This window comes from Cyprinodon tularosa, unplaced genomic scaffold (genome assembly GCF_016077235.1).
Source record: "Cyprinodon tularosa strain WSP-4 unplaced genomic scaffold, ASM1607723v1 ctg184, whole genome shotgun sequence".
Classification (NCBI taxonomy): Eukaryota; Metazoa; Chordata; class Actinopteri; order Cyprinodontiformes; family Cyprinodontidae; genus Cyprinodon; species Cyprinodon tularosa.
Window position 1 is genome coordinate 160,106 of NW_024038639.1, and position 23,825 is coordinate 183,930.

The 23,825-nt window shown below is 36.2% G+C and overlaps 1 protein-coding gene across 1 annotated transcript in view; it reads left to right on the plus strand.

Annotated features, from left to right (window-relative positions):
• Positions 1-23,825, plus strand: part of si:ch211-113g11.6 (uncharacterized protein LOC559008 homolog) — a 66,998-nt gene that overhangs the window by 16,151 nt on the left and 27,022 nt on the right. The window contains exons 2-7 of the mRNA XM_038282476.1: positions 4,666-4,805; positions 10,323-10,385; positions 18,483-18,578; positions 18,912-19,017; positions 21,511-21,618; positions 21,930-22,069. Of these exons, the coding sequence (XP_038138404.1) occupies positions 4,666-4,805; positions 10,323-10,385; positions 18,483-18,578; positions 18,912-19,017; positions 21,511-21,618; positions 21,930-22,069 (653 nt within the window). The remainder of the gene's footprint in view (positions 1-4,665; positions 4,806-10,322; positions 10,386-18,482; positions 18,579-18,911; positions 19,018-21,510; positions 21,619-21,929; positions 22,070-23,825) is intronic.

A 23,825-nucleotide genomic window follows, 5' to 3' on the forward strand; every position in this document is an offset into this window, starting at 1 on the left:
TATGAATTACAAAGATATTTGATAATATAATTGACATAGTGGTGCAATCAAGCTAGTCCATGCTTTTTTAAAAGAAGGAATAAACAAGGACTGGGGCAACCCCAGATGACTTTTCTCTGCCAAGGGGCATAGACTCTACTAAACAGCAGCTCCTCAAGCATGTGCAAGAAAGGGTATGCATACTGAACAGCATGACTGTCGAAGCACCATGGAAGATGGAAATACCACTGCCTGTCGCTGCATACTAAGCATAAATAAAGAAGAAAAAAATAATGCATTAATCTTAATAAACTGTACTGAAGGTGGAGAACTTATAGGGACCCCCATGAGATTTGGACTCAAAATTTGCTGTTCTACTAGACAGGTAACTTTTCACATTTTTCATTAGCAGCTCAAAACTCTGCTTCTCTGTATTAGTACCATTTTATCCGTCATAGTTACCTGAAATACTGCTTCTGAGGTTTGGGCACAAGCTTAAGGTGTGTGTTTAGTCAACTGGGAGAAGAACAGAGGGTTTCTCATTGGAAAAAAAAACAAACAAACAAAAAAGCAGTTGGGGATATGGCTTACAGTTCATCCTCTGCAGAATCAGGGAAAATTCCCTAATTTAAAATGACTACAAACAATGCAAAAATATAGAAGTGGTACTAGAATTGACCAGACTGGTGATTATGTCTTCTAGCAGCTTAAGTCCATAGCAGCATAACTGCAGAGTTGGCTCAGGATAACCAGAGCCACTCTAACTGTATAATCTTTTTCAAAAAAAGCAAAATAAGTAGAACTATGAAGTGAAAATCCGTCATGCTGATAACACACCTATCTCTAATCTTTTTACATTGTATTTTGTGTTATTCTATTGTTCATTCACTGTTCATATTAAATATGCTTGTTCAGATTTTCTACTTGGCTAAGCTTCCTAAAGCTGGGCCTGAACTAAATATTTGATAAAGGTCTTTTTTTTTCAGCATTTTATTGTCATTACACTGTCACAAGTACAGCACAACGAAATTCACTCTCTGCATTTAACCCATCTCCTTGGGGAGCAGTGGGCTGCCATTTACGGCTCCCGGGGAGCAGTTTGGGGTTAAGAGTCTTTGCTCAGGGACCCAGAGTGGCTGTCTGTGGGAGTGGGTTTCAAACTCACAACCTCAGGATTCCAAGCTCTATACTCTAACTACTAGGCCACCACTCCCCTATTTATCCTGTTTAATTGGATAAATCAGTTAGAGAAGTTTTTGTGACATATATTTAAAGAACATTACCAAGCCATGAAGCAAAAGTTTGGTAAAATGATGCACATAAAAGAGAGCCAGCCATATTCATTGATTGATTTTGTTGTGGATTTTGGCTTCAGTAGTAGCTTTTATTTGCAGTATATAGAAAATTAGGTAAAGAAAGAAGGGGAAGACATGAAGTAATGATCTCTGTGTTGGTAGGAATAAGTATGTGGGTTGTGCACTCTGCTTCTGCTCTACCGCGGTGCCCCAATTTATTTTAAACTGTACTTTTATGTTCTAAGAAATTTGTCTCCAAATGAATTTGAATCAAAAGAAACATGAATCGGGAATCAGTAGGGCTCCCTGCGTCAACCTCCAAGGCACATATTACAATAAATCTGTTTGTTTGATTCCCACATAGTTTTCCCAACAGCTAAAAGCCATGCTGGGTATCCTCCAGTATTTCTCATTTCTTCTGAAGAACAAGTTTCATCAATTAGATTCCCGTCAACGATAGAGGCCACAGTTTCCATAGAAACTTAGCTGGTTGGCTAGCAACCTATATTGCCTCTTCTCTCTTCATTTTGGTGTTGCTGTCAGACTGAATGTCCTTTTCATTACAAAACTGAACAGAAAATCAAATTTTTGGAAGTAATCATTTGTCTGATATGTTAGTTGAAGGCAATTTTCTGCAACACTTTTCAGTAAAATAAGCAGAGAAATGTGTTTCTGGTTTAAACAATAAAATGACAAGTCTGAAAAGTTTAAAATAATCATTTTTATATTACCATTGTATTGCTGTAGAGCATCTATCATTATATGTGGTAAATCGGTTTTCAGATGCAATTCTTTTTGTAGCTTTTCACATTTCGAATTGCAGCAGTGATTTTCATCTATTTCTTAGGGAAGGCACAGTTGCAGGTACGTGTGATTCAGAGAAGCTTCAATGTACTTTGGAGCCTTCTGGAGGTGTCTGCAATGACAGAGAATATGTGAGAGGAATTGCCCACATGATTTTTTCAGTGATATTTATGCTCCCACTTCATGCCCTTTTCCTCTAACACCCAAGTTCTGTACTTGACTGGAATTTCGCTTGATGAGAAATCAGAAAGGGCAGTGCTGTTGGAGCTAGTGTTCCTGTAAATGTGTCTGGTTCAGTGCCAGGAAGTATTCAGCTGATTCCATATACTGATAGAAGATCAAATGAAAATGAAAACACTGGGGGATAGGTGATTTTCCATGAGGACTTTGGGATGCTGATTTACTTGCAAAAGCAGATTAGGCTCGCTAAAGCTGGATAATCCTTTTATTATATCTTGGAATAAAGCATTTTGGCTTCATTCAATAATCTTTTATGATTGTTTAAAAAAAAAGGATTTTGTGTTTGATTTCTCACATTTGAACTTTTTTTTATATGATATGAAAATAAAATATTTTTTTGTCTTCCTCTTAACTTTATTGCCAGTTTATTGCATTAGTTTTATTGAAAACGTAGTTTAGATAAGTATATGATCATCTCACACAATCATTTAATGATGCATTTCCAATATTCTTTTCTAATGGTGAAATTTTTATTCCAACTGTGATAAAATGTGTTGGAAAAACACAAATGGTATGTGACAATATTTTTTGATATGGCCTTGGGTACAAGTTGTGAGACATTCTGTAGAAGTAGGCATGTTCTGAAGGTCTATTTTACCACTAGTTCTAATATGGCCTTGCCCAAATTATATGGGATATTTCTTTTTTTTAAATCCATCAATTTTCCAAGGTCCCTGCCAAGATGGCAGACTATCGCCATCGCAAGGTTGAAACGTGGGCACAACTGAAAAGTTCAAAAGAACAAACACTTTAAATCTATGTTGAGTAAATCTATAACATTTTGTAATGGGTCTTTGGACCCAAAAAAGTACCAGCACACGGACTGAAATACTACAGGGTTTTGTCAACAAAAATTTAATTTCTCGCTCCAGAATCACAGGGATCATATGCATATCTAAAGCGGAGAGAGAGAGAGAAGTGAGTGACTAAGATACAAAGTTTTTGCAGAAGAAGCATGTTAAAATATTTAGCTGAAAAAAGATTCTAGCAGGAAGAAGTCTGATAAAGGTCAAAACATTCAGTCACAGTTTGTGGGCAAAGAACAGGGTTTTGTTGTGGACTTGAATTGAAAATGCTTGATTTAAGTTGCATAACGCTTTAGATAATCTGGTAACTGGGCTGTAGCTGGAAACATGTTTTATCCTGGAGAGCAGCGGTGGAGATAATTAGACAGGCACAGGTGAGCATAATTAAATGAGTGACTTATCATTGGTAAGAAGTGGAGTTTATTCTGCTTCTGTAAAATTAGACGGTTGTGTGAATTATCTTCTTTTTTCAACTCTTGAAGTTATTTGATATATCATTGCATAGCTGCACATTACTTTAAGGATTATAAGTTAATTATATTGAGACTGTAGAATTACAATAATTTATAGTACATAGTTGTGAAACACTGAAGAATAATACACACATATTTTTTTTCTCCTGCTATCCTTATAGTGACTTTGCATTGTCTTCTATTTATTTCTCATACATTTCCAGGGTCTAAACCAGACCCTCATCTTAACCCTTATCAATACACCAAACCCTGCACCTAACAAAAGTCAATTCACACCTTCGTCCAAAACCTAACCCCCCCACCCTAGACAAGGAACTTCTCATGTGGACCAGTAGTTGCTCCCCTCATCTAGGTAAGGGAGTAAGTTAGTTTTTTCTTTAGTGCCTCTCACACACAGGAGAACGTCATAAGATGCATTACTTAGGAAATACTAAAACACGGTCAAATACAGTACAGGTAAAATATGGTTGAATAAAATCAACATGCTGGTGATAATACAGTTATCTTACTACCAATGTTAATCAATAGAGTCCTACAAACGTAGAAACAGTGGGAGATTGTTCCAGAGGCTCGGCGCAACAGCCTGTAAGGAGCGATCTCCTCTGCTGAGGGACGATAAGCCGACTCTGTTTGAGTGACCTCAGCTTCTGAGAGGTAGTGTAGGGACAGAAAAGGTCCATAAAAAAGATGGAGCCTGACCTTGGAGCGAATGTCAGCACTAGGATTTTAAAAAAATGGAGGAATATGAGCCTCCTATTGGTGAAAGTCAACAGCCTTAATGTAGAATTTGAACATAGATGAGACAGTTCCCTTTTGTTGAGACAAGAAAATAAACAGTCACAGTAGTCTAAATGAGAGGACATAAATGTGTGGGTGATAAACTCAAGATCATCTTTGGAAACAAATGTTCTCAGTGTGGAAATATCCCTTAACGTGTAGAAGCAGCTCTGGTCAGCCGCTTACTGCTTACAGCATATTCTGAGGCTTTTATTAAGAACATTTCACAGTGAAAAAAACAAATGCCCTTGTTCATAACCCCGTCTCTTCCCTTGTCTTCTTTACACTCAGAGCCCTCCAGGTTCCACTTCAGCAGACCCGAGAATTACATCAGCATGTACCACCAGGAAGGAAGTGATACGCTTTATGTTGGCGGCCGAGCAATGATCTACGTTTTGACTTTCTCTAACAGAGGAGTCCGTGACATGCAGGTAAAATTCACCTCAGCTGGCTTTGCTACCTTCTAACCAAATGTTCTGTGATTACTGTCATCCCTTATTGTGTCTGGTTAATCGCTGTGAAGTTCGGAGAGAAGAGTTGACTCAATCAAAAGTCAAGTCTGTATAAACCAAGAGCAATTTGCATGGAATTGACCACAGCCACGTGTGCATATTTGAATCCCTTAGACTAACACTAAATACATTTACAAATCAGTAGAAACAGCCGGAAGGCGTCCATCATGTGTCCATATCACTAGAAAAGCCAGCCAACCTAATCTTCAATAATTTAATCGACGAAGTTAAGAACCCAACAGAAAATAAAAAGTTTGTTGGCTCATTGTTGTACAATGTTGGTTTGAAGTCTAAAAAAGTTTTCTGAATCATTATCATCATTGTTATTAAGGCCTGATGCCCCACATATCTCTGTTAGGAACACCGTTTCCACGCACCTTTTGTACAATTAATGTTTAAATTGATTCTCGACTTAAGCCAAAAAAAATGATTAAAATGATTAATGAAATAGTAAATGAAAACAAGCCCTTGTGAAAGGAGCCTCTTTAAAGTCAATTCCAAATACAACTATTATTCAGAATTGTTATTATTTTGTTTATAGTATAAAGGAATCTTGATTTGGACCAGCCAACTGTGTTAACAAGACGATGTTTGCACATCACATTATACATGCATGGCTTTGTAGTGAAAAATTTGCAATGAAAATGATTCATAAAAGCAAATTAAATTCAGGCCTACAGATGATACCTTTATAGCAGTATGAGCGCAGTCAAAGCCCTGATACACTGCAAAAACTTCTTAAATTAAGTGTATTTACCCTTAATCTGAGTAGGTAATTGAGATTACTTGCCAATGGATTGAGTATTTTTAACTTGAAAAAATTAGATAATTAGATAAAATGCACTTAAATTAAGACAAAAAAACTGTTTTTCTCGTTTTAAATGTAAATTATCTTGTTCCATTTGTAAAGTGTCTCACTTACATCCTCAATTCAAGAAAAAATGCACCTATTTTAAGAAAAAAAGACAAATTTAGATTTCGATCTTTTCCTGTGTATCTTTTAAAAATCTAAACCCAAATTTGATGATGATTTTGATGTGCATTCAAGCACAGTTTCAGAGGATTTTATTTGAATTTTAATTTGAGTTACCTACAGATGAGGCTGCCCATTGGGCAGTCGATCATTATAAAATGCCGGACCTTTCAATACTTAAAAAAAAACCCAACAAGAAACAAGCAACTCCCCAACCCTTTTCTATGTAAAACCACATGCCCCAGGATTTTTAGTGCATACACACACTTTATATATTAGGCCCCTGGAAATCCTGTTAAGAATCACTGTCTTGTGGAGGTCTTTACTTCTGCTCTTAATATTTTGTCTTATTACTTTTACATGATGTCACAAAAAAGCAGTGCATCTAAGGTGCCTCTCTTTTTTAACTGAGGTATTTAAAGGGAAGCTAAGAGAAGCTTAAAAGCTATATTATTACATAAAAAGCTTTGTAACTTTAAAGTCATTGTTGACCACAGGAGGAATGACTCCTGCAGCTCTTTACTTCCTGCAGCCTCTTGTAAAACTGGTAGGGAATTTAAGCTAAGAATCTATAAGGTGAACATGACTTAACTTTTATAGATTAACTTCAAGAGCCACAAGATTAGCAACACTAAGCTTTAAAATGGGTGTAACACAAAAATAAGTCATTACCATTATCTGAATTATGATCTCAAGACAATAAAGCTTGTCTTCTCAAGCTGACATGACATTATCTTGACAGAACCAGAGACTAGTTTTTCTAGATAACAAGATAAAGCAAGATAGATTTAATCAGAATACAAGTGTAGTCTGGATTCTAATCCCTAAAAACCTCTTCAAAATAATCTATCACTGTCTTAGTCCTCTTTGCAGTATCTCTCTATAGGGATTTCTGTTTTCTCTTGATGCATCAAACTCATAGATGCATGGATGCACTTACCCAAACAATTCATCAGCTGTGAAATTTTATTACCAAAAGCCAACATTCAAAAAGAGGATGCCTTTAGGCCAAACAACAATCAGCTCTAGTTTCTGAGCAGATGTTGAACATAAATCACAGGTTGAAAGCACAGACCTTTCCAACCCATTCTGGATGGCAGTTATTAATGAATCTCTGGGTTCACTAGTTTGAAAATAAAGCTGAGGTTTGGCTTTTGTTGATCATTATGAGAAGGTTGGTGTCCCCCCATTTGTTTATTTCTTGTTTTTTTTCCTGCAGGCTGTTTGTATTACAGCTACAACCAAAATTTAGCAAGGGAATCGCCTCTTCTTTTCCTCAGTATTTGAATGAACAGCTGGTTGCATATATAGAAACATTTTTTTTAGAGTATAAATGGGAAAGACATTTTTTTTTAAAGTGATTAGCATTTTCAAATGAAAGATACTCCATGGATAAATAAGTTTTAATTGAATTCCATTTAATTGAACTAAATTCAAAAATATGTTATTAATCCCAAAAGTGAAAGCAAAGATAAGTTAGGGCAAGTTAATTTGATTTTGAAACAACTCTGGTGCTCAACACTTTCATTTTTAAATAGTATAAATTCACATTTCTTAAATATTGACTAAGAATTAATTGTATCTTTTTTCGTTTTGAAAGTAATTGCCATTCAGCACATTTTTGTTAAAATATGACACAATAACAAGTTCAGAGATATGACATTAACTTTTAATTTCCCACTCTTGTTTGGTCTCAGAATCTGAATTGTTTGACTTTTATCATTCTGTCAGAGTCTGTTGATAGGGCTGGAATTAATACATTTTATATTATCTGTTTGTTTGTAGTAAGGAACCAAAAAATAGTTTTTTTAATGTTTTGTGTATTTTTTTATAATATTTGTTTTCTTCCTGTTATGTTTTATTTTGTGTGTAATTTTTGGCATATAAAAATAATCTCAAAATACCAATATTCATACTTTTTACATGTTTAATTTTCCGTATGATGTAACTACATGTGACCATTTTGTCATATTGTACCAAATGTAATATGCCAAATAGTGTATACACATATAGAGATATGAATGCTGCCCCTCAGCTGACCCTGTGCTTTTGAAATTAGGTCATGCATACGACAATGAGCTGAACTTTATCTTTCAGAGGGGAGAACATTTTAACTGTGTTAATATTGACTAAATGTAAGCTCAAGATTACTCCCTTGCGTATCTTAAAGCACTGTAGATGCAGTAGAGTGTTTCACTTTGCTTTATGGAGCTGTTTCTGAGTGGGACAAATACAACTCTGAACACACACTGTCTCGGAACACACTTTAGTTATAGTGTCACATTTACTAATGATACTTAACTCTTTTCTAAACCTTTTCCATATAAAATATTAAATATATCCTCTAATATTCAACCACAAAGATTTTAAGAGGATGAAATATGAAAAGTAATAAGCAGCTATATGTATGCTGATTAATTGTGGACACTGACCAACATTATGAGGCAGGAACATTTGTAGGATATCAAAAACTACATCTTCTTGAGTTCACAGACGCCATAATTAAACTTGAAATTAAGTTTGACTGTCTTAGTGGGTAAAATATTTTACATTTACTCTGTTGCATCCCTTACTTAGTGCCATAGTTTGCAGAGGTTATAGGTATCCCTTGCAGAAATGTTTCAGTCAGGAGAAAGGTACACAGATGTGAAAAACCTTTGACCGCATATCCACAGCCAGATGTGGTGGTTTTGCCTCAGCTCATCAGACAGGCTTCTGTTATTAGCCCTATAAAGCCAAATGTAGCATATTTGATACATACGGTTCCTGAAATGTTTTGCATCTGACACCTTATGCATAATTTAATGATAAAAACTTTGTTCAAAATCCTATTGTAAACAATCAGATATACCTGATAACAGCCAGTAGAAGACTACACAAAAAATAATCTTGACTTATCGCATAGTAATAAATTATTAATATCAAAAATGTATTTCTGTTTTTTCTTTTTACATATTTTGCTAAAAGGGCAAATAAGGAATTCAAACCAAAAAAAAAGTAATTTTCTATTTTGTTTTTTTCTTGGATCGGGCTTTAAAGAGTTAAATCTCTTGTCAAAACCCACCTTTTCTCTTTGGCTTTTAACACCTAGCAAAACATTGGGCTTGCTTTTATTTTATTTATTTTTTAAATCTTGTATTCCTTTTACTCAATTTTATTTATTTAATTATGTGAATGTTATTTTACCTAAGTTTACCCATGTACAGCTTTTAGGTCAGCTGTGTTTGTTTTTAAGTGCTTAACAAATAAAATTGAATTGGATTGGATGCAGCATCACCCCCTAAGTCTGCCTTCCTTTAAATTACATCAGACTTTTTTAAGGTGGGTGAAATCAAAAATAGTTCCACATGCCAGAACATTTTGGCCTAAAGTCCTCTGCTGTCCTATAGATGGCTTTAGAAGAAAATATATTTTCATTTTAAAGCATCACTTTGAATTCAGCTTCAATTGAACTCTCAGCGTTCAACATGAGGTAAGGAATGATTTTACTGCAAGACAGATGACATTTTGAATTCAGCTTATCAAATGTCAGAACTAAAACTAACACAAACTGTTTGGGTCACATGAGGAGGACTAGCAGTGTCCTCACAGTCTGATAGATAGAGAAGGCAATGCTGCTAAATCAACATGTGTAATGCCGACAGACTCCTTCCAAGGAAAACTGAATGCAGTAAGTCAATTAAAATGTGCTTCAGCCAGTCATGGGTTTATGAGACTTCTAATCCAACTGGGTTGTTGTAGCTGTTTAATCTTTTAGATCTTTCCTTTGCGCTGATTTGTTTCCCAGTTAAATTACACAGGACAAATTCCAAATTAAATTTGAGATCATTTAGATGATCTTTCACTTATACTTCATTAAATCATATTATAAGAAATTTCTAAGCTTGAGGGAACCTCTCTATCTTTCCTCAGAAATACAAAGTGAAACTCCATTATTTCTAGAGAAGTATTTGCATAATAAAAGACAATATGTTTTTTTTGTTTTTTTTTACCTCATGATGTGAATTTGTTTCATGCAAAAATTAACAAACCTAGATATTTTAGTTAAATAAACAACATATTAGGTATTAACCACTCAGAAAACAGTCATGGGCTTTAGGACCATGAACCAAAAACTGGTTATGTTACCGTCATACAGGTACGTTAAAATATTTACTTTATAAAGTTTGAAATGTTTCTGAACTGTGCTATTTATAGACTTCCATGTACGATCTAGCTTGTGGTTCTTCTCTGCAGGATATTTTAAATGAAAATGTTAAATGAAAGGCTGGAAAAAGCACATTCTTAATGAGAAGTATAATGAAAACACAAATTCTGAAATAACTGAAAAGCTCAGAAAAAGCTGTTGTTATCCAGCAATATGAATGTCATCTGTGAGGATTGTGTTTTAGAGGCTGCTGTGAATCTGAGTGAGTTCAGTGTGAAATAACTTGGCACAAAATAAACCCTCCCTCCTCCCACAGATCCCAGCGGCATCAGATCAGACTGCAATTGATACCTGCAAGGCAAAAGCTTCCCTGGAGGAGGTAAAAACTCATCCTCACTGTCAGCACACCTATTGCTTCTGCAGAGCCCTCGCAGGCTCAATCAATGCATTTGTCTCACTGTCATGCTGTTTCTCATCACTGTTATATTCAGTTTTATCTCTAACACTGTGACATTGTGATCCATCTGTAGGCCTAGATAAACCAGAGAAACACATGATGATACATAAAGACATCAACACGAGTTCTCATTACAAACATTTTGCTGAATGTGACATGTTAAAGAATAAAATAAACATACCTTTTTTTGATTTGCTTTGATAAATGAGTTACATTCACAAACATTGAAAACATTCTGATAATTAAGTTGCTTGGCTTAGTAATTTAAAGCAGTGAAAGACGGCACATAGATCAATCATTTCATACAAACCTTTTCTGAATGTTTACATCTCAGCGCAGAAAGACGTACTACAAGGTTAATATTCTTCAAAACAAACACATGCCTACAAAGCACATTTTTGAAACCTAAATAAAGAAATGCATTTAATGGAAAGGTAAACAGAGATAGAGATCTACAAAACCTTAATAAAGGAAGGTTAAAGAGAAATATGCCAAGTGTGTGTCAGGGATTTAGAACAGGCTGTAACTGAAATCTTGTATATAATATTGCTTAATCTCACACTGCTGTGTGCCAAGTGTTTAAACTGAGTATGAAACTGACAATTTGCCCAGCTCCCTAATTAATTTGACTCATGATTATCTTCCCACATGAGAGCATTTGTAGGGCATTAGCATTCATGTACTGAATGTCAGCTAATCCCTAAATATTGAGATAACACACTTAAGGGCAGGTGAGAAAAAGATGCAAACATACAAGATTTGACATTTATTCAGATAACACAACCTTTTTAGGTTTAGACCTGTTTAGATACTTGCTTCATAAGTTAGTATATATGGCAAAAAGGGGAAAAGGTTGGGTACACACTGGACAAGTCGTCTGTCCATCCCAGGTTATCACAGAAACATACAACACTTAAATCTAAGGTGGGTATTTAGAATTGCCAGTCAACCTAACAGTCAATGTTTTCGGACTATGGGAGGAATCCAGAAAGAACAGACAAATTCAATGGAGAACATGGCGCCTTCTTAAAGCAACCCAACTGTTCTGCAAGCTGTGCCATCCTGCAGTCCAAAAATAGGTGCATTTCCATTACAAATGTATACAAAACTATGTTGATAATTTCAAAAATGCAACTTTTTGCAACTGTGGTATTTGCATTAAATAGCAAATACAATTCAAGTTGCAGGTTAATACTTCTGTTTACGTGATAACTCTTGAAAACAACATGGCAGCAGCGGAGGTAAACATGAGACATGTCGACGTTTCAACCAAGGCTCTAGTGCTCATCAGCGTGAACTAAATGTAAAAAAAATAGTCTCCTTCTTCGTCTTTTTACAAGGCAGTAAGTTCCAGATGCAGATCACGTGATTAGGGGGATGAGAAGTTGCAGTTTTAGGAAATATAAGAATTTCGATGTGACTGAAAAACCACCTCATTTTTAAATTAATGTTTCTATTAAGCAAATTTAAAAGAATTTGCAGCTATTGTGATATTAAAACACAAAATAACTTTCTCACTCCTGACACACTAGCAGTCTGCTTTTTAACACACAAAATATGTCAATGAGGCATAATCTATGTGCATTTTTTTACATGAAATTAATATTTCCACATTTAGACTATAGTTAAAATCTTCTCTTAACATTTCAATACACGATAATAAAGTGTGACTACGGCTGCAGATTATCAAAATCAAATGTGGAACACAAGGTTAAAAATAAAATAAAAAACAATAATTTGTGTGAGAAATACAAGGCAAGATGATTATTTTTTAGCACATTTCAGGAGAAGGACAACTTAAAGTGGCATAAAAGTTATTAGATTATTGATAAACATAAATAAATAAAGTGAATGAAAACTAAGAGTTAATGTGCTCAAGCTATTATAAAAAATGATTAATGAACATGTTGATCATAAAATGAAAGGACAAGACTTTAAACCTTAGATATATGGTTTCACTACTTTAAAGGAGAAGTATAGCTGGATCTTATGTTAGAGCCTGAGGGTAAAGTGTTTTATTATGCATCTCTGTGGCTCCTTCTCATAAAAGCTTCTTCATTCCCTAGAAGAGATACTTATATGAAAACAGGAGATGGCTTCAAGGTCAGTCCTGGAATCTCACAGTTATTTCGAATTTTCTAAAGACTGATATGAGTCCTGATATGACTGTATAGTACAATTGCAATATTCAACCTTACCTCTCATTTAAATGAATTAATATTTGATAGTACCCAGTGTCTAATTGTTTTGCTGTTTAATGTGAATTGGGATTAAGTGGCACATCTTTCTTTTTTATGCTTTGGTTTAATCTTTTTTTTACAGTTTGAAGCTGCTGTGCTTCCAAGAGCTGTATGTCACCAATGTCACAGAAGCACATGAGAATAGAGGCTTTAATACATTCTTCAGTCAGCACACATTCTGCTGCATGTTATTGATGTTGCAGCTTTAATAAACCAGAGTCTCACTCTTGACAGCTGTGTCATCCCCAGGCTGCAATATTAATCACAGCTGCACAGTACCGATGGTGATTAAGGCGAGCTGGTTAGCCTCTGATTGTGTATACTGAACCCCCATCCTTAGCTCAAGATGTATTATAAATAAATCTATACCAGACTTGCTCCATGCTATTAGATAGTTCTAACAGTTGTTTCGAGATTAGGCAGGCATGGCCTTGAAAAAGTTGTTTGCTGTTATATATTATAGTAAGACTTTTAAGGTGTAGTCTTTTGTAACTAAAAACAATTGTCCTTGTTTGTAAAATTCTGCTTTTAATAAGTAAAGTAAACTCACCAAAAAATGATCTATTTTCTTTTCATTAAGTAAATGATAATTAGCCCCATGTATCTGTATTTAAAGAACCTAAATCATGCTTTTACAAACCTTCCAAAGTCATTTATAGGTATGTATATTGACACATTTATGCTTTGAAGTGTGTATTGACAAATTGCACTTTAGATAATTAATTACCTCTGCCAAGGAGGTTATGTTTTTAGAACAAGTTCTGTGTTTTTCTCTGTCTGTCTGTGTACAGGCTATCTTGAAAAATTATGGACGGATTGTAATAACGTCTTTATCAAAGGTATCCCTCATGCCAAGGGAGAAATTTGGTGATATTCCAGATCATAATCTGGATAGAGGATTTTTTTAACAGATTCTCTAACATTGTCAGATAGGGATATTTGGCCAAACAAACAGTTCCCTACTAAACCAGAGGGTGGCAGCAGTCACTATTGACAGCCTTAGCATCGGACTCAATAAATTAGGAGCTATTTTACTGAGGGAAAAAAAAGAAAAAAAAAGAAAAGGGAACTTTGTTGTATTGTTAGCATAATTAAATGAAAACTGAGTGGATTTTGCCAAGGAACAATTAATTTAATTTTGGTAACAATCCAGATAATGTCGAGTTTTAGCTTAAGGTGTATAGGGCAAATTTGCTGCTTGGCAGAGGTCTGCGCTCTCCGAATGATTCACCAGTTAATTGTGAAATATTGTTTTTCTCTAACCCAATAGAAAGACACTTACTTCGAAGCCGAAGCAATCTCTCCTGTGGATGCCGACTATTTCATGAGATTGCATTATCACATTACTTCTGGTGATTAATTCGTCTTAAGCAAGGCTGAACAAAAGTACACACTTAATAGCAGAAAAGCTGATTTGATTAATTGGATGTCAGCTAAATGAAGGGCAGTTGCTGTCACTGTGCAGATTAGCTGCTGAAAAAGATACTTCAACTTCAAGCCAAGTAGAAATGGAATGCATCACAGCACTGCTTGCTAATCAAAAAAGTGGGAATTTATTTACTGTGCGACACAATCCAGTCAAGATAGGTGCCTCCTAGTGGGGCAGATTAAGAAATCTCTGCCTGTCTTGTATAAACCTGCCACCCCTGGTTAATAGTAGACAACCATTAGCCACCCACTCCAGGAAGCACATACCATGACCAAGATGCTCCTGCCTGGTAGACAACCAACACTGGTTCTCAGCAATGAATTGAGGCAGAGCATAATCAATTCTGCTTAAAGTTGAGATAAAGTGCCTGTTTTAGCATCTTGTCTATACTGTGATAGTAACTGTTCTTTTTTTGGTAGTGTGTCAAAAGCTTCTTTTTAGCTGCAAGAGACCTCATCCTTTGTTCAGCCTTCCTAAAAAATACAGTTAAGAGAACAAATAATAGTTCATAACAAATTAATACTCAAAGTGTCAAAAGCTATTCTCATCATATATATAATTATATATATTTCATCATATATATGCTTATAGTTAATTTTAGAAGGCTTAAAGAAGCATGATATACAACCTTTAAACATTTGGCAACTCCTGAGCACTCATACTGATAAAATACTAATGGCATTCTTAATGAGCCAATAGCATTTTTCCAGACGAATACACAATTAGGAGAGAATCCACTGTATAGTATACAATAAGGCAGAAGTAGTGAATTTGGTGCATTGCTTATGAATTGCTTTGAGTGTCTTCACCTTAAACCCTGACATTCATACTAAGAGTCAGACTTTTTGGCTTCATCCTGCCTGTCTGTGATGAGTTCAGCCGGTGGTGTAAGACTGCTGAAACACAAGCTTTAACATTTGCGTTCAAAGCAAGCCAATTAGTTTCTGAAGCAAGACAGCAATGTTTTCTGAATGTTTTCTCTGCATGTGAATAGTTGGAGAAAAAAAAACATCTCAGTGAGTCATATCCATTTTCTGTCATGCAAAGCTTGTCAGCAAAAGCAAGATTCAAATTTATCAAAAACTCATTAAAACAACGTTGTGCAGTCACTCACACTCTAAAAAATGACGAATCATTACAGACCTACATTATACATATACCACATTTGATTGAGTTTTAATCCACTAAAAAATATATACATTAAGCATTTCAATAAAAATTTTAAATGCTTAAACGGTGATTACTTTTAAAGAAATGTAATTCCAATAAATTAATTGGGAAAATAATGATAATTTCTGGAATAGTTAAGTAAAATCCAAAAGGCCCAACCACATAAACCTATTTTAAAGCCTCAGTCCTAAGGTTTTAAAATTATAATCTGCTAAAAAAAAGTCCTCTCGGATATCATTGGACCAAGCCCTCTTTATTTTTCACATCATTTAATGTGTTAAAATGTAAAGATAACAGTGACAAGATTCAGCGTCAAAATAGAGCAAACAACAGTAGAAGACATATCTAGTAGCTATACTGTAGGTGAATGATGATCAGTTTTCTCAGTTATACAGGATTCTGCCACATGTTGGCTGTGTCATATACAAGGCTTGTGGCAAACAGCAATGCACTTGTGATGGCTTCTTATTGCCACTGTACCATAAAGGTGAGATTTTTGGAGTACACAAGTAATAGTAGACCATTTATAAGAATTCATCTTATCTAACAGTATATCCTCCAGTTAATCTGAGTCTTTTAGTTGCTTCCCTGAATAATGCTCTCCTTACCTGACTTGTTTAGGTTTATTTTATTCTACACTCACCGGCCACTTTATTAGGTACACCTGTCCAACTGCTTGTTAACACTTAATTTCTAAGCAGCCAATCACATGGCGGCAACTCAGTGCATTTAGGCATGTAGACATGGTCAAGACAATCTCCTGCAGTTCAAACCGAGCATCAGTATGGGGAAGAAAGGTGATTTGAGTGACTTTGAACGTGGCATGATTGTTGGTGCCAGAAGGGCTGGTCTGAGTATTTCAGAAACTGCTGATCTACTGGGATTTTCACGCACAACCATCTCTAGGGTTTACAGAGAATGGTCCGAAAAAGAAAAAACATCCAGTGAGCGGCAGTTCTGTGGGCGGAAATGCCTTGTTGATGCCAGAGGTCAGAGGAGAATGGCCAGACTGGTTCGAGCTGATAGAAGGGCAACAGTGACTCAAATAACCACCCGTTACAACCAAGGTGGGCAGAAGAGCATCTCTGAACGCACAGTACGTCGAACTTTGAGGCAGATGGGCTACAGCAGCAGAAGACCACACCGGGTGCCACTCCTTTCAGCTAAGAACAGGAAACTGAGGCTACAATTTGCACAAGCTCATCGAAATTGGACAATAGAAGATTGGAAAAAACGTTGCCTGGTCTGATGAGTCTCGATTTCTGCTGCGACATTCGGATGGTAGGGTCAGAATTTGGCGTCTACAACATGAAAGCATGGATCCATTCTGCCTTGTATCAACGGTTCAGGCTGGTGGTGGTGGTGTAATGGTGTGGGGAATATTTTCTTGGCACTCTTTGGGCCCCTTGGTACCAATTGAGCATCGTTGCAACGCCACAGCCTACCTGAGTATTGTTGCTGACCATGTCCATCCCTTTATGACCACAATGTACCCAACTTCTGATGGCTACTTTCAGCAGGATAAAGCTGGAATCATCTCAGGCTCGTTTCTTGAACATGACAATGAGTTCACTGTACTCAAATGGCCTCCACAGTCACCAGATCTCAATCCAATAGAGCATCTTTGGGATGTGGTGGAACGGGAGATTCACATCATGGATGTGCAGCCGACAAATCTGCGGCAACTGTGTGATGCAATCATGTCGATATGGACCAAACTCCCTGAGGAATGCTTCCAGCACCTTGTTGAATCTATGCCACGAAGAATTGAGGCAGTTCTGAAGGCAAAAGGGGGTCCGACCCGTTACTAGCATGGGGTACCTAATAAAGTTGCCCGTGAGTGTAGATGTTTCTGCTGTCTTCTTTGATCTTCTTAATAATGTCCCTTTACAAATCTCAGAAGACCCTAACAAAATTGCTAAAATTATATACTGACGGACATTATATCCATGGTAGGCACGTTCTCAAGGCAGTTAGTCACACAGAGATATCTGAGTTAAGGAACTAAAAGCAATAGCTTCTGTTCCTTTTCCCGCAAACTTAAAATCAAAGTATTCTTTTCCTACTATGTTACAACCAGCATTTTTCTGGCACACTAGGTGTCAATAAGATACAGGGAAACTTTAGGTTGGGGTTATAACATGACAAATCCAAGGGAGTAAATGGTTGACAATTAAAGTTAAGTTTTGTTCAGTTAATAAATTGTTAAGTATCACAGCTAAGCTTCCTAGCCAGTTTCAAAATTAACACCTAGAATCTACCAGCCCCTAAATCAATTTTGGGTGTTGGTAGATGCACCAAGCAACATATACCCTTGTCAGTTTTAATGTCAGTTGTAACTTTGAACTTTGCAGCTAACGGGTTTTAGCTTCAGTTTTTACGCTGAACATCACAAATCTACTTGCAAACACACACAAACAAATATGGGTTTCGAGAACATAAATGTGCATGGAAACAAAATAACAGAAGCTAAGTAAAATAAAATCTCAGCCCACTCAACCACCTATCAAACCACCTACAGACACTCCTACACATGTTCAGTTCTCTTTCTGGCTTTTTCTGCCAATTTTTCTTCATTGTCCATAGATATGCATCTAAACTTATGATCTTATTTAAAACAAGAAAGAAAAAATAAATTCAGAAACATCTATAAAAAGAATCTTGATATATTATGAGTAAGTTCTGTTAAAAAAGGACTTGTCTAGGTATTAGAAATATGTTTATAATACTGCTCATCATACATCCGGTTTCCTATGCGGACAGTCCATTATCTGTCCCTACTGATGAAGTGATGCATATGCAGCACTGCTGCCTTCTACTGCAGTTCTAAGCCTTTTATCTGCTGTCTGCCAAAATGCCAAGCATGGATGGTTTCCAATCTTTTATCAGAGGCTCTTTTCTTTTTTCCAGTAATCTGTTTTGTGTTGCACTTCTGCTTTGTTTCTCCATCCCTCCATTCTACTTTCGACGGTTTGAGTCCCTTGGTAGATTTTCTGTTTTCTTTCATTTTGTTGTATTTTACCCTTTAATCCCCCTTTTCAACCTTCCCATTTTTTTCTCTTCTTCTCTTTAATCTTTAAGGCCTCTTAAAATCTGCATATTTACTCTCTTACCGTCTGCATCCTCCTATGCTGTGCTCCCCCTGTTTCTGTCTCACTCCTCTTTTTTTTCCACTAACAGATGGAGTGCGACAATTTTATCACCGTCCTTCAGAAAGTTAATGATACATTCATAGTTTGTGGGACAAATGCTGGAAGCCCGAGATGCTGGATGCTGGTAAATATCAACAGACAAATTCTCTCAGTTTGCTTTCCTCTCTTTTGACTATTGTAAGTGCTCTGCAATAAATCTAGACATCTGAAGATGAGTGGTATAGAGCATTTATCTATTTTCTGAAAGATTTTTCTTTCTTTTTTTTGTTGTACAATCAAGGTTAACAGTTTTTGTATTTATACCCAAAGGTTGTTTTTTTTTTTTCTACTTCAATGCTGTCCTCCAACGATAAATTGAATAGAATTTTACTCAGTGACTGAAGGGTTAAATATGTGATGAGATAGAGCTCAAGGAGACTTCCACTTGGCTCCAATATCTTCCACTTTTCCACTGCAGGTAAATGACACTGTGCTGACAGACGTCCACGGTGCTGGGCAGATAGCGTCAGCATCTGAAATCTCGCCTCCCTACCCTTCGCAGAAGTCAATCAACTTGCCTGCAGGTAACAGAATCAAGGAGGAAACTTTACCTCAGAAATATCTTAAAAGAGAGGAATAGAAACATAAAAGATAATTTATTTGTAATTCCACATCTGATAAAGACACAGTTCAAAAGCATTATTGCTTTAAGAGTTGTTGACACCAAACTTAATCAGTTTGATACAAGTAAAGGTAAAATAGGATCAAATAACTTTTATGTGATTCTTTTTAAAGAAATATTTAAAATTTTCAGATATGTGATCTAGGTTACCTTGTACAAGTTAGTTGCAAGTCATCAGAATATTAAGTAGATTTATATTTTACCCAAAATATTGACCCAGCATGGTACGACTGCAGCCATCTGGGTGCAATAAAGAAAGGAAAATGAAGCAAAACATGAATTTGCAGATATGGAAAATGTTAGAAGTTCTATGTATTTTCTCATAGTTCCATAAGACAGAAACAAAAACGGAACTGCAGCCTAGTATTCATTTTAACTGAAAGGTATGCTGGTCAGTTTTCTTTACACCTTAAAGTCATGCAGCCATGGAAGTGATGGACTCTCTGAATCCAGTTATTTGGTATGACATAACACTTTGGGAATATAATGTATAAAGGAAACAGTGCTTTTCTTACTTGATGCAATAAGATATATATACAGCTTTCATTTTAGCATGTATCTTCTTCTGGAGTAAAGCCACCCTCAGCTCTTCATATTAACTCAGTCTGTAAGTGTGAGGAGCAGCAAAGCGGCACTGGTGAATCCTGGGCTGCCCGGAGCATCCTGGCTCTAATAATCATCCTCTATCCATGTCATGGAAATGACAAAACTCTTTTTTTCTCTGAAGCCACTCACAGCATCCAGCTTCAAACGTCTGCTTTTTGCTGATCATACAACTTTATTTATTTTATATAAAAAAGACTCATTTTAAAACTGGAACTTGAACAATCCCATAAATGGCTGATTGTTTTAGTGTGGAAAATGATCTGTTATACAACTCACCGTGGGCTGAGTAACTTGAATCATTTTACAATATAAATAACTTAATTTGTCTAACGACTTAGTCTGATGCTAGACAAATCTGAAAGAAGAAATTACTCACTGGTATCAAAGAGTTTTGTTACCTGCAGTATTCAGCTATATCTGAGACAGGAACAGGAATGAAAAAGAAAGCAGATGAGGACTAGTGTAGCCAAATTAAAGTTGCATCCAAAGTCTCTGGTTTAGGTTAGAGCCCTTATATATAAAAAAAGAATAGATAAATAATGGTTGAGGATTAAGATGTATCCTCTGTATGCAAATTCTGTTATTCATTGATAGAGATTATATATGTGAGGCAAATCTACTGAGGTAAAAGCTGAATAAGTATAGAAGAAAAGCTTTTCTTAGAGATTCAATTTTGTTTTATTTATAGGATAACCCTGTTTCTTTTTATGTTTTGAGGTCAGGGCCAATAGAAGAAGTCTAATTTAAGGGCCATTCTAGCTAAATCTCCAGTCTGACCACTGGGAATTTCCAACTTTTTAGTTCAAGCAGGATGATGAAACCTTTGCACTTACTGCTGCTGTAATTTACATAACATAAAGATGATTTTTTTTTTTTTATATATATAGATCTCTAAAAACTGATGTAAATGCTGTGACAGTATTTAGCCTATTCCTAGATTTTTGCCTTATGGTATATATTTAATCTTAGGATCATTTCCTCTTTTGTCTAAAGACAGACCATATATAGGGTTGGTCCTGTCTCTTTTATCTTATATAAATTACATTTCCAAGCTAAAAGAATTGGGTAGTATGATACTAAAGCTTCACAACACTACAAATAAGGCGTGTAAAATAAAATTCTTGAATGTGTAGTAACAGAGCCTGCATAGAATTCCCTAAATCGAGATGTATCTAGTTAAAATGACCTCCAGTAGTCATTGAGAGACTTGCAAATTGTATGTTTCTTCAACCATCTAATGCAGATGGGCTGTTTAAAGAGGTACTTAAATCAGTGAGGATTCGGGTGCTCTGCGGGATGCTCCTCCACATGGGGATTAATTGTGTATGCAATGAGCCGACCCCTTTTGCACAAGCTCAGCAGCATCTAAATACTGATCAGTCCTGATTAAGATGTCACTGCCTGCCATGATTTCAAATGCTCCCCCCTCTGCATTGCTATGGAGACAGAGCGTTGGATTGTAACAGTATGGTGATTGGAAGCTCACAGGAGCAGTTGCTGCTCTGCCTTATAATGTTGTCTTTTCTCTCCATTCTCTACCCTGCTTTTTTATATTCCGTCTTTGTCTCCCAGGCTCCCTTTTTTTCTCTAACCTCTGTATTCAATGTTCTTTCCTCTTATTCATCCCATTTTTTTCCACCATAGTCAATTCTCTCTCCGTGTCACTCCAATCTATCCTCTACTCCTTTTAGGGCTTAGTACTGCCTCCATCAAGTATGCCGTCTTTTTTATTACCTGCCACTCACCATTTCCTCTCTTGTGTGTCTTTTGCTTTTCTTGCCTGTCTCAGATGGGAGCATGTACTCTGCTATGTCGTCAGTGGGAGGTCATGCTGGCTCGATCCGTCGTACATTTGGCCCCCAGAAGCTCCTGAAGACGGAGAACGTTTGGCTGCTAAGTGAGTAGGAGGAGGGGAGTAAGACAGAAGCTATAGGCCTACAGGTTTAGATAAATGCATATGGAGATGGTGGGTGCTGCTCTCTGTAAATCATCAACTATCATTCCCATAGGGAAAATTCATGTAGGTGTATTCACGACTGCTCTCACTCAGATAAACAGTTTGTCCTCCTGTTGATTCTTAATAGTTATTTCTGGAAAGGTCTTAGATTAACTGCACAAGGGACATTTGAAGTGATGTTTCTGGTTATTTCTTCATGGGTCAGTGCATTTTTAAAATAGCTGTGGATGTTTTTTAAATCTTACCTCTAGGTCCTCAGTTTGCTGGGGCTGCCATAATCCCCTCCTCAGAAAAATACAAGGAGGAAATCTATTTCTTCTTCACCGAGTACAACAAGACAGCCCGAGTGGATGAGGAGCCATACAGGGCCCGCATAGGCCGAATCTGCACGGTAACATCTCAGAACCTTTATTTTTCATGCTTGACATGAAGTCTGGTTTTGGTCAGCTACTTTCACCAAAGTCATTTCTGTTTTCTAAAGGTTACAATGATGAGAAAAAAACTTTTTGAGACCGTTTTAACTAAAAATATCAGTAATGAGATTCCAGATAGTGAAGTGAAAAGGATGTGTTTTTATAGAGCATATGCAAACATCTGATTTAATCTGTCTATGGATTTAAAGGATAAATATTTGAAAAAAACATTTGGCAGGATTGGCGACCTTTTATTGTTTAGGGATGGTCCTTTTTAGGCCTCTTAATACACTAGTATCTTTAGACTCTAGTTGAGTCCCACCAGGAGATTTCTATGAACTCCCTCTGTCCTTAATTAGTGGCCTGCTTGTGGTTATTGTGATATTAACAAATATAAACCTTCACTTTTATCAAGCCTCAAATCTTCAAGTGTTTTGATTCTGCTTTTCTTTTGTGTTTTTTAACATTCTTTTGTTTAGTAATGTAGTTTTAGTATCATTTCTATTCAGCCTCTGTTTATTGTTTCCCTTTGGTTAATGGTCTCTATGTTTCTCAGCTCAGCTTATTTCGTGTTAATTAGTCTCTCTTCTTCAGCCTCCCAGCTTGCATGCTGTCTCGTGTTTTCCTCATTATCCTCTGATTATCACACCCGCTTCCAATGTCAGTCTCCTCACCTACCTCTCTGATATATAGTCTTTAAGTTCCCCGTTGGCTCTTGTTTCCATCTAGATCCTTCTGTTCTACTTCCATATACTTATTCCCTATTCTGTTTCTCAGCTTGTGTCCTATGCCTTTGGTAAGCTTGCCTTTTGTTATCATTCATTTTTTCTAGTCATCCTGCTGCACATGAACTCCTCTCTGCAGTTTTGTCCTGGAAAAAACACACTAATTATTACACATATTCTGTTCAACATTACACCCCTCTGTGTTTGATTTATTTGATCTAAGATAACTATTGATTGTTGTGAATGTCCTCCACTGTTCAGCATCAAAATGCTTTTGTGGAAAATTCTACTGGGTAAAGACTTTGGACCAATTTGAATAAAGGAGGATTTTATTTCCTCATGCTCATATTAAAAATTACAGATTTGTTCAGAAATGTGGATGGATCAAAGCCGACTGTAGGATTTGCCAAAGAACTGAGAACACTGGCAATTTTAATAAACTGTTCAGGCAAAAACACACAAACCTCCTGCATGTGATTCTTGTTGTCAGTCAGGAAAATATTTCTTTTATAGGAATGTGTCCCAATTCACATGGTTCCCAGCATATTACTGCTAACATTAATAGACAAAAACGATCAAGGGAATCAAGTTTTGTTATGTTATGGGAATATAATGAAGATGATAATGATGAACATGATAATAAAAGTAATGCAAACATCTTTATCCCCTATTTATTTTACCTGCAGACACCATACCAGCAAAGGGGCTCCTGTGAATCATTGGTACAGGAGATGTTTAGGACTGCAAATGTTGACTCTGTTACCAAAAATAATCTTCCTCCCCAAATTCCCTAAATGAAAGCTTTGGCTTCATCATAAACTGGATGATTCATAATGAGCATCATTCAGTGAAAATGCTGCAAAACAACTGGCTGCTTTAGCAAAGTCTTACAATGAATTACATACTGTGGCAGACAAAATTTGACCAATTTGCCAGGCTGCCAAAGATCGTGTTAAAAACTTAAGGTTTCTATTTAAATTTCAGAAAGCTAGAAACTTAGACTTCACTT